This window comes from Pistacia vera, unplaced genomic scaffold (assembly GCF_008641045.1).
Source record: "Pistacia vera cultivar Batoury unplaced genomic scaffold, PisVer_v2 Contig303, whole genome shotgun sequence".
Taxonomy (NCBI): Eukaryota; Viridiplantae; Streptophyta; class Magnoliopsida; order Sapindales; family Anacardiaceae; genus Pistacia; species Pistacia vera.
Window position 1 is genome coordinate 389,784 of NW_022196117.1, and position 18,669 is coordinate 408,452.

The 18,669-nt window shown below is 35.1% G+C and overlaps 3 protein-coding genes and 1 long non-coding RNA gene across 7 annotated transcripts; 1 reads left to right on the top strand and 3 right to left on the bottom strand.

Moving 5' to 3' along the window:
* Positions 1–415: 415 nt before the first annotated feature.
* On the bottom strand, positions 416–6,004 carry LOC116135787 (KH domain-containing protein At5g56140-like). Of its 3 annotated transcripts, none has more exons than XM_031421503.1 (7): positions 5,666–6,004; positions 4,106–4,191; positions 2,720–2,865; positions 1,780–1,831; positions 1,515–1,663; positions 1,211–1,354; positions 416–1,108 (listed from the first exon to the last, which is right to left on the bottom strand). In XM_031421503.1, the coding sequence occupies exons 1-7, from the start codon at positions 5,794–5,796 to the stop codon at positions 959–961; spliced, it is 858 nt and encodes a 285-aa protein (XP_031277363.1). In that variant the 5' UTR covers positions 5,797–6,004; the 3' UTR covers positions 416–958. The 3 variants fall into 3 exon arrangements, with proteins under 3 accessions (XP_031277363.1, XP_031277361.1, XP_031277362.1); XM_031421501.1 differs by having other exon boundaries at positions 1,515–1,637; positions 1,712–1,831; positions 5,666–6,003; XM_031421502.1 differs by having other exon boundaries at positions 1,521–1,637; positions 1,712–1,831; positions 5,666–6,002.
* Positions 6,005–7,282: 1,278 nt separating this feature from the next.
* Positions 7,283–10,400, top strand: LOC116135800 (THO complex subunit 3). The gene is made up of 11 exons (XM_031421519.1): positions 7,283–7,429; positions 7,533–7,631; positions 7,922–8,051; positions 8,436–8,527; positions 8,702–8,770; positions 8,872–8,929; positions 9,080–9,179; positions 9,371–9,457; positions 9,582–9,660; positions 9,885–10,017; positions 10,094–10,400. The coding sequence occupies exons 1-11, from the start codon at positions 7,367–7,369 to the stop codon at positions 10,126–10,128; spliced, it is 945 nt and encodes a 314-aa protein (XP_031277379.1). The 5' UTR covers positions 7,283–7,366; the 3' UTR covers positions 10,129–10,400.
* A 1,362-nt stretch (positions 10,401–11,762) lies between these two features.
* Positions 11,763–15,072, bottom strand: LOC116135844 (cysteine-rich receptor-like protein kinase 10). Of its 2 annotated transcripts, XM_031421556.1 has the most exons (7): positions 14,136–15,068; positions 13,864–14,001; positions 13,605–13,729; positions 13,318–13,528; positions 12,907–13,144; positions 12,485–12,635; positions 11,763–12,360 (listed from the first exon to the last, which is right to left on the bottom strand). In XM_031421556.1, the coding sequence occupies exons 1-7, from the start codon at positions 15,013–15,015 to the stop codon at positions 12,028–12,030; spliced, it is 2,076 nt and encodes a 691-aa protein (XP_031277416.1). In that variant the 5' UTR covers positions 15,016–15,068; the 3' UTR covers positions 11,763–12,027. The 2 variants fall into 2 exon arrangements, with proteins under 2 accessions (XP_031277416.1, XP_031277417.1); XM_031421557.1 differs by lacking the exons at positions 11,763–12,360; positions 12,485–12,635 and having other exon boundaries at positions 12,906–13,144; positions 13,605–13,708; positions 13,849–14,001; positions 14,136–15,072.
* Positions 15,073–18,026: 2,954 nt separating this feature from the next.
* Positions 18,027–18,669, bottom strand: LOC116135846. The gene is made up of 3 exons (XR_004128944.1): positions 18,530–18,669; positions 18,310–18,448; positions 18,027–18,240 (listed from the first exon to the last, which is right to left on the bottom strand). It is a non-coding gene; the product is annotated as an uncharacterized LOC116135846 (long non-coding RNA).

An 18,669-nucleotide genomic window follows, 5' to 3' on the forward strand; every position in this document is an offset into this window, starting at 1 on the left:
CAAAGCTTACTTAGTGATCAATCTCGTTTTTACTTTTTATGCACGCCGCACGATCCAGATAAGGTCGCGGGACTATATAGAGTATATACCCTCACGCCAATTCTAATTCTCAAACCATTTGAGCCAATTGGATTGAAAAACTTTGATCATAAGTCATAATTTTATTTGAGCTTATTATCATCTAACATAATTTCACATGTTATAGATTAAAAAACATTTTTTTTTAATTAAGAAAATAAATAATAATCTGTAAGATGGCTTTTATCTAGTCCAAACCCCTTAGAACAACTATATAAGGCTTTCTTTGTTTTACAGAAACAAGTAATAACATTTCTAATATCAAATATATAAACCATGCCATCCATTGCCATAATACCAATCCTCTATAATATGCAGAAAAGATAAGTGCTGAAAATTGAATGATAGGAAGAAGGGGAATAGAGCAAATGCATTCACAATAGAGATGGCAGAGACTGCCATTAACAAATCTAAATACCATCTAAACTACCTACTACATAACACTCAACCCAAACTACCACCGCTTGCTCGCTTCACATTTTGTGTAGAAACGAGATACCTTAACCCCTCACATCAACGCATCAAAACTGTCATTACAAGCTTATAAATAATATGGCCTAATAATAATACAGGAATGGCATCAGCGAGATAATGCTCTCACCGATTGCCTCAACCAACATATAAATGCAAACCCCCAGAACTCATCTCTTACTACACATTACTGACTGTCACTAAACCACCTCCGGACAGAGGATAAACACACTTCATAGAGAAATAAGTTAGAACTAGCACAGTATATATATATATATATATATATAGCGCCAGTGCCCCGATGGCAGTTGGAGGGATTGTCTGACACAGCAACAACTGTGATGTGGGAACTGCTGTTTACTAGCAGACACTAATGTGGAAGCTCCAAAAGCCCATTGATTGAGAACCATTACCCCCTAGTCTTAGCTCTCTTCATGCCGAGGCTGTTGTGGAAGGGAGACACCGAACCCGACATGGGAGAACCTTCCTCACGAAGTGTACCATTGAGCATTGCTAGCTCTCTCAGTTGTTGTTTCTTATAGAAATCATGGGTTTCGTCCTAAATAAAGATTGGGATAAAATAAGTAAGCACTATACCCAAGAAAGAAGTAAAACAGAGAACACAATTCTTCAAAGGGAGACATGAAAGAAGGCTGCTCACCACAGGCTTCAGCAAGTCTTCTAGTATCTCACGTGCTTGCATTAGGCGAGCATCAACTATTTCGACTGGTAGTTCTGCCTCAACCAGGATATGAAGAGGTTCATTCAGATGCTCATAACCAGGTTTTCCTCTCATCATTTCTTCCTTTAAAATGAGAATGAGGTGACAAACATGAGAAAATAAAGAGGATAATGATTTTTCAATTCAGAAAGAAGTTCAACAACAAAAAACAAGATCTTTCTGGTTGGATCCAATTCAGAAACATACAGACGTGGAAAATGAGAAAAGAAGAATTCATTATTACCCATACCCTTGCTGGATCCTTAATACTACCACGCCCTCTGATCAGAACACGGCATTCTGTACTGGCTTCCACTCGCTTAAGAGAGTTGCCCCTAGGACCAAGGAGGCGTCCAACAAAGTTGTACTGCAAAATTAAAATATTACAGGCAACTGCCAGATAAAAAAGGCAAAATCACAACAGAGCAAGTTCAATCATACACTAGGAAATTGGTCAACTGGAATATCCACTCTGATTGTCCTCTTAACAATAAGACCTGATGAGCTACCTTGTGAACTAAGCCAATTTTGTGCTGATGTGGGCTGCACTAAACTGGAAATCTGCACAATGTCATCCCAGACATCATTACAACATGCAGTAACAGATTAATTCAATAGTCTCGTGTTGGATTGCATGCATGAGGAAAATATAAAGACTGGTTCAATTGATGGCCTCCAGTGATTCCCATAGCCATTTCAGTATCAAGCTGCATCAACTCAGGACATTGAAGACAAAAATATACACTGAAGCAACTAAGTGTACCTTAAAAGATATAACAATTAGAAGCCCAAATTGTTACAATACATTTAAGCAGATCCATAGAAGACCATGGAGCTCAAGGGCTCCAAATCTGAAGCCAGAATGACAAAAACTTTCCAATGCATTAGTCAACTACCAAAAACTAAACAACCAACTTGAAGGTCATTTGACCAGCCAGCAGGTCCAGCTGCACTTCAGATAAGCATTTTCATGAAACCCAAAACTCATGGAAAGCATCCTATTACAAGACAACAATTTAATAATTTAAGAGTCAGTAATCTACACTAGAATAACAAAACTCTTGTTGTCGAAGGATTCATAGTTGGATGATATCTCGCTGAAGACTCGGCATGTATTGTTATCATCCTATCAAGATCTGAATTTTCATTCCATAAGTTATTCTTAAAAACGTCAACTGCTGGGTGTCATTTTCAATGGACAACCAAAAGGCAATGGAGAACCGCTAATTAGAGGTCAGATTCCAGAACAGGATGCTAAGCTAAATGATATGTTCAGTGCTGCTTGATGTTAGCCTCAAGACTACCTGTCATAGAAAAAGTAGCATTTGTACTACAAGAACTCACAGAAAAGTTATGTTAGCATGAAATGTAAAAATTGTGTCAGCAATGCTTCTAAAAGACAGTAAAATTAGATGGAAAGACAGTTATGTTAATGGTTAGTATCCGTACTTCTGATTGAAACCGTGATGCCAATCCGTTCATATCGGCTCCTCCATTTGAAAATATTCCTCCAGAGGCGAGGGGGCTAGCATGTTCAAGCCCACTTTGACCTAAAACTGATGCATTCCCCAACAGTGTGGTTACACGCATAATTTCTGCTCCAAAAATGTCAATTTTCAAGAATAAGATGTACCAGTTAGCATTTGTTAACAAATTAGTTAGCAGTCACCACAAAATGGAGAGACAACAGGGGAATGTTAATTGAGTTAGTTAAAAATAAAGTTTCCCCCATAAAATAAATCTAATGTTAAAGGAAAGAGGAACACATACAATACTATTCTCATGTTAAGGCTAATATATAGACACAGTTATGCACGCTATGGGAAAATGTTTTTGAATCAGAAACAGTGAGTAAAGTAAATAATTAGTTAGATTCACAAACAGATGTAAGTAAGAAAAACCAAAAATCAGCATCTCAACTGTGATAACAGTTTGTGTACAAACAAATAGTACAGTAAGAAACTCATAACTAAAAGTTGGCACTTACACAAGATGTTTGTACAATATAGAGTAAATAAAAAGCAGTCATTCAATGAGACATGCAAGGCTTTTCTGTAAGGTTCCACCCCTTTTGGCTAGAAGTTTTCCATCTAGACATACCAAATTTAAAGCTCTAGAAATGCAGTAGGCCACGTATTTCACTCAACCTAGCAAAGCCTTAGTCCAACCACTTTAAATGGCTGAAGTAGTAACAGTATCAGATAAGTAGAGCAGTTATTTTAAATGGTTTGTTTGATTTTATATTTTGTTATATTTGTCAGTCTTGAAACATGTTGTCCTTAATATTTACCATGATGTGTAGGTATCTAGAATTAGACTTCACCCACCACCACCACCACCCCCCCATTTCCATCTCCATTCAATCTCTCTCTCTTCCCACATTCAAGATTACTTGGAAGTTCTCTTGGTTCTCTAACATCGTCTTCAGACTCAGATTATGAAAGGCTGCATCAAGTGCCCTCCCTCTTGGTGTCAACCAAATACATGTATCCATCTCTTCTTCTAGCCAAAAGAGGTAGAACCATTAAAATTGCTAAGATGACGGCATAAAAAGGGAAAATCTAGATTAGGATTTCAAGATATTTTTCCAATACAGAGTCAACTATCCCTAACTCCTTTAATGTAGGTTAACAAGTGGTAGGTTTATGTCGATAACTAAGCAGCTATTTACATGGCATGCAGATAGTCGATCCCAACCTTTTTCCTTCCATTCCTTATAAAATGACAAAGATAAACAAATAAATAAATAGAAACATAAAGTAACATAGAGGCTTTGAATATTATTCCTGCTGTCAACCCTTTTACGGGAATAAAATAGAGGTTTCGAAAACTGACCCTGGCTCAACAACCGATAGGTATGTGGGAGTACAGGCAAGAATGGGTTCAGCTTGTGACGCTCAGCTAGAAGTTCGTTGAGATATCTGCAACAAACAAAATTTAACCAAGTATAGTAAGTTACTAATAGCAACTTAAATACAAACACCTAAGTGTACTCGAATACTGAGATGCTCACAGCTACTTATGTCGTTATAGTAAATGCTAGATCACTTCATTAATTTCCACTATGCAACACAACTTAAAAATTACCACCCCAACAACCATTAGCACATACAACATAAACATGGAAGGTGTCGAAACTACAAGAAATGATATATACAACACTTCACGATCAACTAAACAATATTCAATCTAACTCACAATTAAACATCTAAAAATTATTTAAAATACAATATAGCCATTTAATTTTAAAAGTAAAACAAACATCTAATAAAATAATACATCACCAACTATTACTACGATAAAAGTTAGGCCACTTCATTAATTTCCACAGTGCCATGCATCTTAAACGTCACAATCCAACAACCATTAGCACTAATAAAACAAACTAGGAAGGTGACGGATCTACATTTACACAATTCTTCACTACCAACCATGGCAACCATCTACAATCTCATTCAATTAACTATTATTCACTCTATATGACAATTAACTACCTAAAACCTACTTAAAACACAACACAATCCTTTCATAAACACATCAGGCCTTATAATCTAATAATTAATCTACTTCAATACACACAAAAATTGCAAAAATACTAAAAACAGTTCGCTGGTCAGTAACACTAACGAAAACAACATAAATACACATAAAATTCAACATCAAAACAGGATCAGATCTTATAATCTAATAATTAAATCAAACTACAAGCAAAAAAAGGAAAAAAAAAAATATTTGAAAAAGAAACAAGAGAGAAATTCAACTATCTCTACTTAAAAGAAGTTAGTTAATAGTACTATAACACAACATGAACATATAAAATTTACGATCTAAACAACATCAGATCTTGTAATCTAATTTAACATGAGCAAAAGAAAAGGCAAAAATCACAGTTCTTCACCTAGGCCTTAGTTACTTAGTATCAAGTAACATTAACAATCTGACATGAACAAAACACAAACACATATAAATTTGAAGATCAAAACAACACCAGATCTCATAATATACTAATTAAATCTAATTGAACACGTGAAAAATTCAACTATCTGTTAGTCAGTACAAGTATTCAGTAACAGTAACAACACAAACAGGTATAATATTAAAGATCAAAACAACATCAGATCTCATAATCTGCTAATTAAATCTCTTTTAACACGTGCGAAATGCAACTCTCTGCAAGTCAGTAAAAGTATTCAGTAAACTCAGTAACAGCAACAACACAAACACATACAAAATCAAAGATCGAAACAACGTCAGATCTCATAACAATCCAGTAGTAAAATTCAACTATCTGTTAGTCAGCACAAGTATTCAGTCGATACAGCAAAGCATCAACACGACATAAACACAAACAAGTGTAAAAACAAAAGATAAGATCGAAGGAGAGTGAGATCGTACTTTTCTTGATCGAGGAGAGCGGCGGAAGCGGCGGCGGCGGCGGCCGAGCGGAGAGAGGGGATATGAGGAGAGTGAGGAGCTGAAGGTGAAGGAGAGTAGGCCATGAAGCGGCCACCACCGGAGGAAGTCATCTTTGATCGAGAGATTGATTGTTTGTGATGAAACGATCGATGAGATCAGAAGGCTGAAGATGAGGTGTACAGGTAAGGATGAGATTAGAGGTGTGATTGAATTTGTGTTGTAAAGAGATGTGGTGTTTGGTGGGATGATCCCGACCAGACACTCTCTCTCCCTGTGTAATCTGTATCTACCTCTCTACCTTAGGCGTCGGTGCAAATTTTTTTATTTTTATACCTCCATTTTTTTTTTTTTTCACTTTTACTATTCGCTCCTGATTAATTATGACTGGTCCCTTTTTTTTTTTTTTTTTTTTTTGAACTGACAATAATATTTATTATATGGTTGATTTTGTGTTAAATTTGTCGCGTCATTTATATCCATATATTGAAATAAACGAGAAATTTGATGACGGAGTCTAATAATTTTTCTTTTATTTTCGTTGATTGTTTATGTTGAGCGATGAATCCAAAACGGATTATTTCTTATGGTATAGATTTTATCATTAAAGTTGAAGATCTCCCTATTTTTCGGTTTGAGTTTATTTTTAATTTAATCTTATAACGGGTATTATATAAACCTAATTATAATAGAGACTGAGATTCAAGAGATAGAGATTGAGAATAGAGAAAAAACTCGTTGAGATAACTCTTTATAATTCAAAATAACTCATTAGAACTTAACTCGTTAAAGCACTTAATAACATAACAGTGGATATAGGTTTTGTATTTCAGGCAGCCGAACCACTTTAAAAAGTTTTTTTTGCTCCTTGTTATTTTACGATTATTGTCACGCATTCATCATCACATCTATCACTAATCCATTAGGGTTACACACTCATTTTACGTGTTCTGGCATTGTTAATCACATACCTCTGATTGGTGCAATTTTTCGCATCAACAGTTTATTAAGATTGATGTTTAAATGAAGTGGTATATTTGTCTCTTTTTAAGAGTTAAAAAAATGTAACATAATAGTGTATTTCGCGTGAGATTTTTCTAAAATTATATAAATAACATAATATGTTAGCCCCATTCAAGACTTTCTAAGAATATTTAGATGAGGTAATATTTCTCTTCATCTAATAGTTTTTAAACACATAGATAATATGATATATTTATCTAAATTTAGACTCTCCAAAACATATAAATGACCTAATACGTCTATTTTACATAAGACTTTTTCATGTAAATATAAAGTAAATTACTGTCATAGGAATATGGACATTCAAAATAATCCATGTATGTGATATTATAATATTATAGTTAATTTTGTTAATTATGATATTTAATTAATCACATTAATTATATAAGAAAAACTAATTTAATAATATTATCCTCACAAACAGTTCTTATTAATTTTTTATTTTCAATCTATCTTTATTTAAAACTCATTTTAGGTAAAAAATTTTTGGTAATTATAGGAAAAATATCTAGTGCATGCGAGTGTATGCTACTATATGTTTCACCAAAACGACGTAGCTTTTACCAACACTCACAGTCTTATTCTCACGCCCCCGTTAGTTACCCAACTCCCATTCTGTTGCTCTGTTTTTTTGCCGAGAAAATCGTAACGATCGCTCTGATGGGAGAAACTATACCCTTCAAGAACCTCCACAGCAGGGAATACACGGGCCACAAAAAGAAGGTCTTTTTTTTTTTTTTTTCTAATTACTTCACACTCTGTATTTCAATTTTTTACTTAACTAAACGTGCTCTTAATCTTATTTTGTCGTGGGTTTTGCTGATAGGTTCACTCTGTGGCTTGGAATTGTACGGGCACAAAGCTTGCATCGGGTTCAGTTGATCAAACAGCTCGAGTTTGGCACATTGAGCCCCAGGGTCATCATGTAAAGCTATTTATTTTTTTTTTAATGTTTTGGAAAAAAATTTAATAATACTAGATGTTGGAATTTTATTTGTAGTACGGAACTTTGGTGAGTTTTCTGGGAAATTGTTGTTGGATGGAAAAACATTGTTATCTTCTAGGATTGTCCTAGCTTGAAGGTGGTTGTTTTTGTGGTTTTGTTATGTGTTTGCACTGAAATTTTGAGGTGAATGAGAGAAATTTTTGGAATTATAAGTTGTAAGTGAGTCATTGTTGGCATTGGTATTGATCTTTTGAAGATGTTTGTTGCAGGGGAAAGTTAAAGATATTGAATTGAAGGGGCATGCTGATAGTGTGGATCAGTTATGTTGGGACCCAAAACATGCTGATTTGATTGCCACTGCTTCAGGTGACAAGACTGTACGTTTGTGGGATGTTCGAAGTAAGTGAATGCATTCTCACTTTAACATCTTCTATTAATAAAATTAAAATATTAAGGATCACACAGCTGAATTTAAGTTGTTAGTCGAGTAAGAGGTTAGATAAATTTTTACTTTATCTTGTATTTGAAAGTCATCAGTTGTTGCCCCATAAATTGATGAGAGCATTTTCGTTTTCTGATGTTGGAAAGATCTAGAGTTTGTAAATATCACTAGTGAAAGTTAACTGATGATTTTATTTGTAGAACAATTAATCATGTTTTTTGATACCTCAAAATACCACCTTAAAGAATGGCTAATCAATGGAGATAATAAGAAAATTTTCCCAATCTTTCCTTCTCATAAAAAAATTAAATGGTTAAGTATGTCTACTTTGGGTTCTGCAGGTGGAAAATGCTCACAGCAGGCTGAACTTAGTGGTGAGAACATCAACATAACTTATAAACCTGATGGGACACACGTTGCTGTTGGTAATAGGGTATGCCTTACATTCTCATCTCTTAGAAAAAGCTCCATGTGTTTGGGATTATGTTCATAGTCTTTGAATTTCAGATAATACTAGTTTTTAGTATCCATTGGATCATCCAGTTGTTGGAAGCTCCTTTCACCATGCTTATAAAGTATGCAACATGTTTCTTCTTTATTTCTGCAGAATGATGAATTAACAATATTGGATGTTCGGAAATTCAAGCCAATTCATAGGCGTAAGTTTGGTTATGAGGTAATCATGAATTTAGATGAATACCGCTTGTTTCAGTTTACCCATATCACATTGTGTGGCTTCCTTCAATTTCTTAATAGTTTTCTTTTTCTTGTCTCCAGGTAAATGAGATTGCTTGGAACATGACAGGAGAAATGTTCTTTTTGACTACTGGAAATGGTGAGAACAAATTTCTGGGCTGGGAATTGCTTTTGTTTAGATGCTACAAATATATGGTTTATTATTATTTGTTTTACTTAATTTTCAGTACTGCAGTGCTTTCACTAAATTAATGAACATATTTTTGTTGATTGTATTTATTCCGCTCAGGTACTGTTGAAGTGTTATCATACCCATCTCTTCGACCTCTTGACACTGTCATGGCTCATACAGCCGGTTGCTATTGCATCGCGATTGATCCAATGGGAAGGTGTGTTTTCAAGCTGTCTACATTATCTGCATACTATTCACGTGACCCAATCATGCATGAACTTACTGAAATATATTTCTATGTAACTTTTGATTCTATCTTTTTATTATAAGGTAGTTTAGTGGGGCTGAGGTTGTATCATTCAAGAAATCAAGATCTTAAACTATTCTTAATTCTTTGTGTTGCAACAGATATTTTGCTGTTGGAAGTGCTGATTCCTTAGTCAGCCTTTGGGATATCTCAGAGATGCTCTGCGTCCGTACATTCACAAAACTTGAGTGAGTTTTGACTGATGGTTCCCCATTATTTTATTTCCTTTTTGATATATTGTCTGTCTCTAGTAAGAAGTTTAAATTCTACAAATTGCACTCTACCTATGAAATCTTTGTTTTGCTCTTGCAGATGGCCTGTCAGGACCATAAGCTTCAATCACACGGGAGATTATATTGCTTCTGCCAGTGAAGATTTATTCATAGATATAGTATGTCTCTATCTAATTTATTGGCTTTTCTTTTTCTAGGAAACTTTTTCCCTCTCATGAGAAAAGCAAGAAAACTTTTTATAGTGTATGTCTGTTAATTGATTTTACCTAATTATTGAAAAAAGTTCACTTTCTGAACCATTCTTTTTCCAAAATTGTTCTATTCACTCATGTATTTCTTTTCTACAACATGGTAGTAACAACATTATTGCCTTGTTAATCAGTCAAATGTACACACTGGTCGAACGGTGCATCAAATTCCATGCCGTGCTGCCATGAATAGTGTGGAATGGAATCCCAAGTACAATCTACTTGCATATGCTGGGGACGACAAGAACAAATATCAAGCTGATGAAGGTTAAAAAAATTGATGGATTATTTTTAAATTGTTAATTAGATTCCTTTCTTGTTCTTATCTGTTTCTTGTTTTTAGGTGTTTTCCGAATATTTGGCTTTGAGAATGCATAACAGTTGCAAAACAAAGGCTCGACATTTTTCAAGAAGGAAGAAACCATATCTCAATACATGCTCTCTTTGAGAATGCTCAAAATTACAGGATGTGAACATATGTATGCCATACATATCCAATGATATGTTCAATGTTCCAATTATGTTTAAGTCGTTTATCTAGTTGCTAATTTTTACGAAATTGTTGTAACAATTTGTTTGTGCTTTACTTGTGTGAGAGAAAGTAACATTGGTGATATTGATGCAATCTCTTTTGTGACATAACTTCCCTTTTGTACGTTTCAACACTCAAGAACAGTTGCTTAGTTCAATGCACCAATTTTTGAATGCATTTCTGGTGAGCAAATGAATCTGGAACTGGAAGTTTCTTTCTTTATTGCAGTAGTTGGCTATTAAATGCCAATTCAACAGCTTATTAAATAACTTTAGAAAAGGAGTTCTCGACAAGAACCCTACTCAGTGAAGATAAATCACGAGGTAAAATTTCACTTTTTAGACAATTTATGCACTGGAGAACCATCAAATTTTCTGCATAAATTGTTATAACACACTCACCAAATAAGTGACATATGAGGTTTGGACGACGAATAACCAGTGTTCTTAGACTAGGAATAAAAATCTTGATTCTCTTAATACTAAGAGGGCAAGGGGTGTTAGCAAAATCGAAATTCGTAATCGTAGTACCAGAAATATTTCCATCTTGTTGACAATACAGAAGTTTTCAGAACTTCTGGTTATATGCTAAGTTTCATCTTGTTTCAGGTGTTTTCCGTATATTCGGCTTCGAGAATGCATAAGATCACAGACGGTCGTAAAACAAAAGGCTCGATTTTTTTCTAGGACAGAAACAACATGAATGTGAACATATATATGCCATACACATCAAATAATATGTTCAATGTTCCATATTTAAATTGTTTATCAAGTTGCTAATCTTTACCAAATTAATGTAACAATTTTGATACTGATGCAGTCTTTTTATTTTATCAAACTCATGTACAGCAAAGCTTTAACACTTAGGAACTGTTGCCTAGTTCAATGCACCAATTTGTGAATGCATTCATAAGTGAACAAATAACTCCTTGAATCTGGAATGCCTGTTTTCTTTTGCAACAGTTGTAACTTATGTGCATAAATATGTTTGAAGAATTGATCCTGACCAAGTTATTAACAAGGCTGTTTGCACTGCCGTTGGGCCAACTCTAATGTTTCAGACTTTCAGCACACCAGTATTTATAGATAGTTTCTTTGAATGAAATTGTGAAAACTGAGGCATTGACTGAGTCACCGCCTCCTTGAACCCAGCTTGTCAAGATGAACTAGAAACTTCTGTTAAAAAATTGTTCACTGCGTACATTTGGGTTAGCAGGAAGACTTGTCTGCAAAAGTCAATAAAGATAATTCAAGCCAATTAATTTCCACGAAAGTGGACAGAAAATTTGAGTCAAATCTGGGGAAACACGTTTAATGGATAGTGACATAAGTGATGTAAGATGCGCAAATTCCGCCTTCAATTTCTGGGACCCTTCTTATTTTTTAAAATAAGTATTTGAGTAATAACTCAAGTATAATATAAGGGTACTGATTTTTCGAAGACTCAAAATGCAGCAGATAAAAAAATCAATGGAAAGGAGTGACAAATTAACTATTTGATACTCTTTCCTCAGAAAACTCTGTTTTATACAGGGCATACCAATATACCATCAAGGCTGGCGATAGCACATAATGAAAATTATATCATAGATCTCCTTCATTTCAGGCTACATCTGCCTGAATAATGTTGGCCAATATAGGATCAATATATGATGAAGGATGCTTCAGTTCACCAAACTACAATTCAGAAACAAGTATTTTTGTCACTTTTGGTTGTACAAGTGAATTGAAATCTGAAACACCCTATCATCGAGGATATACTTCTGTAATTGATGCATCATCAACAGACCATGGAATTGACTTGCTTTTAGATTGATCAAAGTCAAACTCCTTTATTTCCATGCTAGCCTCCATTCTACTACCCAGGAAAAAGGCTGGTTTTTGAGGTGATGGAAGGCTAACAGAGTAACTATTAAGCATGAGAACTATTGTTGCCATTGAGGGTCTCTCAGCTGGATCTTCCTGGACACATAACAACCCCATATGTATGCATCTAATCACTTCATTTCTCGAGTAAGAATCTGTCAAGGTTGAATCCAACAACTGCAACGGTGTCCCATCCCTCCAATGTTTCCAAGCCTGAAACAATAAATTAGTCACAATCAATTAGCTTCAGCTCTAAATCTTTTATTTCTCCACTCTCTATTTGCATGTAAAGATACTAACTCTAACAAAGGGGAAATACAATATACAGTTTGCTTACATAGCTCACAAGATCCTCAGCACCATCTGTTTGATAGAAATTGCTGTTCTTTTTGCCGGTAATGATCTCTAGTACTAGCACACCAAAACTATACACATCGGATTTCACTGAGAATTGCCCATGCATAGCATATTCTGGAGACATGTAACCACTGTGCGACAGAGATTATGTTAATATTAAAGACAACAAGGAACCTTTGAAAATTAATCTAAAAAATTTACACATTAATATATCTAAAGCTAACCAACAGGTTCTGCAAATGTTATGCCTAGAGCTATTTGTGTTGTGAATTTCAAGGAGAAATTTGTAACTATCATTAGACATATTTTCTCTTCCGCGATGATTCAACAGTTAGGATTATATAATTGACAAATGAATTCATTTAACTGCTTTCCTCAAAGCAAGCAATAGTCAAAACTTACTATGTCCCAACAATTCTGTTTGTATTCGCTTGAGTTTGATCAACTCCAACTATCCTTGCCATGCCAAAATCAGAAATTTTTGGGTTCATATCACCATCTAACAATATATTGCTAGCTTTAAGATCACGATGTATAATTCTCAATCGAGAATCCTCATGAAGATAAAGCATTCCTCGAGCGATGCCTCCAATTATCTTATAACGTCTTGACCAATCCAATTCAGCTTGTCTTTCAGGGTCTGCATATGTCAAAATCAAAATCTTAGATTAAACTATTTAGGAGTTGAGTTCATATCCATAATGAAGCATATCTGCCCATCTACAAAGCATGAATAAAAGAATCTATTTGGCCTAATGCAAAACAAGGATATTGGACTCATGAATCATTGAAATTCATAGAGAGAGTTCAAACCATATAGAAAGTAGTCAAGGCTTTTGTTCGTCACAAATTCATAGACAAGAATCTTTTCTTCTCCCTCCAAGCAAAACCCCAGTAGTCTAACCAAATTTCTGTGTTGAAGCTTGGCTACCAATAAAACCTCATTCTTAAATTCTTCTGCACCTTGCGCAGAGCTGCTTGATAGCCTTTTTACTGCTATAGCTTGTCCATTAGGAAGTATGCCCTGAGAATGTTATCAATAAAACGTTAGATTTGAACCAACTGTGTCTAAATAAATGCAACAGGAATGCTGTACGCACTTTGTAAACTTCACCAAATCCACCTTCGCCCAACTTGTTATCAGTTGAGAAATTTTTTGTGGCTGCTTCAATTGTCCCCAAATCAAATTGCAAGGACTCTGCAGCTGAAATGTCATCATTTCCAGCTACAAAGGCACAGCCAGACATTAAATAATTTAATCATCCGAAAGATTGCAACAATAACATTTCTAGAGCACAGACAAATGGGAAAGTAAAAGATTGTTTGGATTGTTGATAGAATAACTTTTTAAAGATTTACCCTTATCTTCTAGTGGAGGACTATTCTTCTTTCTTGCTCTCCTAATTAGGAAGCAAGAGCCGGCTATGAAAAGTGCTACAGCTACAACAATTGGAGCAACGATGGCGATGATTATTGAAGATGAAATTCGGCTTCTTTCTGCAAGAACGGTAACACTTTTATTTTGTACACCAGTGTTCAGATTTACTCGGTTCTTCTAAAGAGCTTCAATTTTTACAGTAAACTCAAAAATAGATATGAAAAGAATTCAAAGTGGGTTAGTTCAACTTTACCTTTAGGCCTTGTTACAGAAACAGGAGGTGGAGAAGAGAGCACAGGCGGCGGCGGCGGTGCGGCAGTAGCGTTTTCATTATAAAACGGGTACAATTCAAACCGGCTATTACAACTTGGAAGCAAAACTCTTGCTCCTACCTGGGTAGTCCGCAAATTAGCAAAAGATTGTTGAAGACAACTGTTACAGTCAAGATCTGACAGGTCTGGTGTGCACTGTACAAGACAGTACAGTATTTGAAAGGCCGTAAAGTTAGCCTTTCTTGTCGAAAATTTTTTAGGGGAATCAACAGATTCATTTGCTGCTGCCATCATTGTAGTCCCTACTAGCTGGTTAAACCGGGCTTGTTCTGTAACATTATTAAGGTTGTACATAATAATACTGGGGCTACTAGCCATGGTAGAAAAGATAGACGCGCCTGAGTAGCGTAAAAGGCACTCGTCGTACCATATTATACTTTCTGCTTCAACAGGACAACGTCGGAGAATGTCTGAGGTAGCGAAGTTGACACAGCCTTGACAGGTGGTGGGTGTGACATCACCTCGGCAAAGAAAGAGAGCGTAGACCTTGTCAGGTTCTTGGCCTGCGGTGACGTTGTAGAAACCGGCGGAGAATCCATTGCTGCGGGTGGCGTTTGAGACAATTGAAGAGAGGAGAAAATTGAGGTTAGATTTATAGGTGCTATTACTGTTAAAAGTTGTCGTGTTTGGGCAAGAATGGTAAAGATATGTTGGATCAGCCGCACTTGTTAAACCGATAACAAAACTTACGACATAGAGAACAAGAAAGAAGATGAAGAATTTCAAGGAAGCCATTTTCATTCTCATCTCTCTTAGGCTCTTCCCCTTATCTTCTGCTTGAGTACAACCTGGTATTGACATCTCTACATACAACCTTCTTCTTCATTATTGGTCAAAGTAAACTCCCGCTATAGTCACTATGACCAAACTAATTTTATTCATAGGAATATGTTATAATTTACTCGAGTTGTAGGAAAAAACTATTGTTTTCACTTCATTATCCTTCATGCAAGTAATATAGAATAAAATATATACTATATTAATAATTAATTAATAAATTCATATCAAATTCATGATATAAACATCTATATATATGTTATAATATAATATATTATTTATAATATACAGATAATTATATTATAAAAAAACTATAACTTATTACAGTATAAAGTTTATTATTGATTATAACTAATTCAAATTGAGACTATAATTTTTATTATTACATAAAATTATTCTTATATAGAATATGTGTTTACATATCTAGTTTATACGAACTTTAATTAATTTTATAAGATCCTAAAATTAATGATGAGATAAGCCTTTAATAATCACCTATATTAGAAATTGAGATAAATTAAATTAAAAAACTCTTAAGTAACATACTAAAAAAATCGTGTAGGTTCCACCTCGTTTGTTTTAACCAGAGAAAAATCTGAGTCAAATGTGCGGAAAATTCTTGGCAATGAGAAGTCGCGTAACTGATTATGACTCGAGTGGTTTTTTATTCCAGGCGGCCCATCCCAACTTTATCACATTTAACAATAGAAAATTAATTGGTTGGACCAAATTAAATCAGGGGTTAGAAAAAGTCTTTTTATTTATTTATTAAATATGTATTTATAAATTATTAAAATATATTAATATAAATAAATAAAAAAACTGACCAAAAGACTCATCAGCGATGTAGTTATCGCCTCATCGGTGACGCGCCTAGGAACAATGAGTTGGCTAGTCTAATCTTAACGTTTTTAATTCTGAATAAGTCAACGCATCTACCCACCCAAGGTTTTGCGAATTTACGTTCTCACCCATGGTTTCATGAATTCCAATCGCACCCTTAATTATCAATTTTGAATTCTGACCGGCACGAGAATGCTATCGCCAAACTGCCATAAACCTTTTATTTTGATTCAAACAAAATTAAAAAAGTACTTTTCAAATCAAAAAAAAAAAAAAAAAAAAAAAAAGGGACTCCAATCAAGCCACAATTGCGACTATCGCGTGAAACCCACCGTTCGGAGATAGGGGTTTTGTTAAGGAGATGCCAATGGTGTGATGGTGGGGGCAGGTGGAGTTTTTGGCGTCAGGAACGTCAACCCGCCAGCGGTCGCACGAACACAAACCTAGTGGCGCCGGTGATTGGTTGGGGCAGTGAGTGGGGAAGCGGGGGTCTTGGTGTGGAGGGGACAGGTAGCGATGGGGGTGGCAGGAGGTCCAATGGCGCCGGAATCAGGTCGGTTGGCCTAAAGGGGCAGTCGCCGGGTGGGTTGCGGGGAAGTGAATTCTGGCCAAAAACGAGCAATTAGGCTAGGAAAGTGTTATCAGTAACACAACCCCGTCAAGAGAAAGCTCAAGCTCCTGCAGGTTGCATTTTGTTGCAGCAGATATCCATGGTTAACTAGAGATGTAGTTGTAAGACTACATTACATGAGATGTAAATAACGTGATTTTCATCAGTTTAAAGTTGATGGTCCCACGTTCTTTGTTCAGTTTTCAAACGCTTCAGTTTTCAAACGTTTGGGATTTATGGCAGCCATTAAGCAGCCATTAAAAGCTTGATGGAAGCTTGGTTATGAATATATTATTTTGGTCCCTAAGCTCAAGAACGCGAATATACAGAAAAATACACCATCAATAGAGTGTCTTGAGAGCTTAGAAGATCCAAAATACTGCTCGTGAGTTTGCTTCAATGGCTGGAGGTAATTCTTGATTCCTGGTTCATAGTTTAAGAATATTATATTCTTTGTATTTCTGTTTAGATTACAGATGAAATGTCTTACAGTAGTAACCAAAGTATACTTCAAAACAAGAACAAATTTTCTTATATGAGCATAAGAGATGAGTGTTGTTTCTATAGCATTATAGAATTTGCTTAAATGAGCATGAAAGATGAGAGATCTTTCTCTAGCAATATAGAAGTTAGTGTCCAAATGAACCTTGAGGCCGTATGTGGAGTCATCATAATCGATATCCGTAATCAAAGTACGAAGATGTTTCCATCTGGTTGACAATGCAGAAGTTCTCAAAACACCTCTTATTAGAAGGAAGGATAGAATGTGAAGGAGGATATGGTCAGGTAATTCGCTAATTCTATCCTTTCTTTTAATCTTACAGATATTGCCCATCTTCACAATTCCAATAAGGAATTTAAACTGCATATATAAACATAATAAAAAACTACACCAGTTTGTTGACCCTTTGCTTATTGTAACTGATGGTTTATCTCCTTTTACTTCTCCAAATCTGTCACTAGATCATAGAAACATAAGGATAGTAAAAATATCACTAACTGATCGCCCTTGGGATCAACCGTCCCGAAAAGAAACTGCAGGACAATCAGAATTACCTGTTGAAAGAGGGTTATAACCAATATGTTAAAGAGTTTAAACTACGTTAGATTCTATGTTAGGAGATCTTTGAAGAATGTCCCCCAACACTGATCATTTGTACAACCAAGTTTCCCCCTGGAATCAAAACACTAAGCTGTGAAGTCTTAATGATTTGATAATGAAACTAGAAACCTGAAGTAAGGGAGGAATAATCTTCAATTTCAATACTACGAGTAATTTGACAGTTGAAGCTGAGAGATATCCATGACTTAACCCGAGATGTACCAACTATAGATTTCTCTAAAACAAGAGTTTTTCTCATATGTTCTTTCCATAGAATTAAAGCACATCCAATGATATGTTCAATGTTCCAGTTATATTTAAATTGTTTATCTTGTTGCTAATCTTTACCAAATTAATGTAACAATTTTGTTTGTGCTACAGTTACTAACTGTTGCTTTGTTCGATGCACCAATTTGTGAATGCATTCATAAGTGAGCAAATAAATCCATGAATATGGAATTTCTGTTTTCTTTTGCAACAGTTGGCTGTGATATGCCAATTCAACAACTTATGAAATGAAAGGAGTACTGAATAAGAACCATACTCAGCACTCATCAAACTCAAGTACACTAATTTGTTGACCCTTTGTTTATTGCTTCTAACTGATGGTTGATCTCCTTCAACATCTCTGTATTTTTACTAGATTATAGAAACTTGCAGCAAATCTGTCAGTACCCTGTCATCCGAGAAGAAACTGCAGGACAATCACAAATTACTTTATGACAAAGGGGTTATAATCAATATAGAGAGTTTAATTTTCTACCTATGTTAGGTGATTTTTGAAGAATATCCTTCCACACTAGATAATCTGTATAACCAAGTTTCCTGGGAATCACCTTCAAATGAGTCAAGCGATGAAATAGAGGAAGACCATCTTGGAGATTTTCCTCAAAAAAGAGATGCTTAACCAAACAAGAGAATTAAGAATCAGTCTTTATAATACATTTATATGAAATTTATGAGAAAACAGTAAGCTATCATACCTTAAGGATATCACCTGACAGCGTAAGAGATTTGACATTACAAATTCCAGTCATGAGTTTTAATGCATTTTGAGCAGTTTGCTGAGTGAAACTGTCACTGTCATCTTCAATATATGCATAATTCAGTGAAGATAAATCAC

Coding starts and splice junctions, on each gene's coding strand:
- LOC116135787 (XM_031421501.1), bottom strand. CDS start 5,796: ATGACTTCCTCCGGTGGTGGCCGCTTCATGGCCTACTCTCCTTCACCT. Junction 2,866..4,105: donor CTATCGGTTGTTGAGCCAGG/GTCAGTTTTCGA, acceptor TTTTTGGAGCAG/AAATTATGCGTGTAACCACA. Junction 1,832..2,719: donor CATCACGGTTTCAATCAGAA/GTACGGATACTA, acceptor GACATTGTGCAG/ATTTCCAGTTTAGTGCAGCC.
- LOC116135800 (XM_031421519.1), top strand. CDS start 7,367: ATGGGAGAAACTATACCCTTCAAGAACCTCCACAGCAGGGAATACACG. Junction 8,528..8,701: donor ACGTTGCTGTTGGTAATAGG/GTATGCCTTACA, acceptor TTATTTCTGCAG/AATGATGAATTAACAATATT. Junction 8,930..9,079: donor CTTTTTGACTACTGGAAATG/GTGAGAACAAAT, acceptor TATTCCGCTCAG/GTACTGTTGAAGTGTTATCA.
- LOC116135844 (XM_031421556.1), bottom strand. CDS start 15,015: ATGTCAATACCAGGTTGTACTCAAGCAGAAGATAAGGGGAAGAGCCTA. Junction 14,002..14,135: donor TTCTGTAACAAGGCCTAAAG/GTAAAGTTGAAC, acceptor CCGTTCTTGCAG/AAAGAAGCCGAATTTCATCT. Junction 13,529..13,604: donor GATTTGGTGAAGTTTACAAA/GTGCGTACAGCA, acceptor TAACATTCTCAG/GGCATACTTCCTAATGGACA.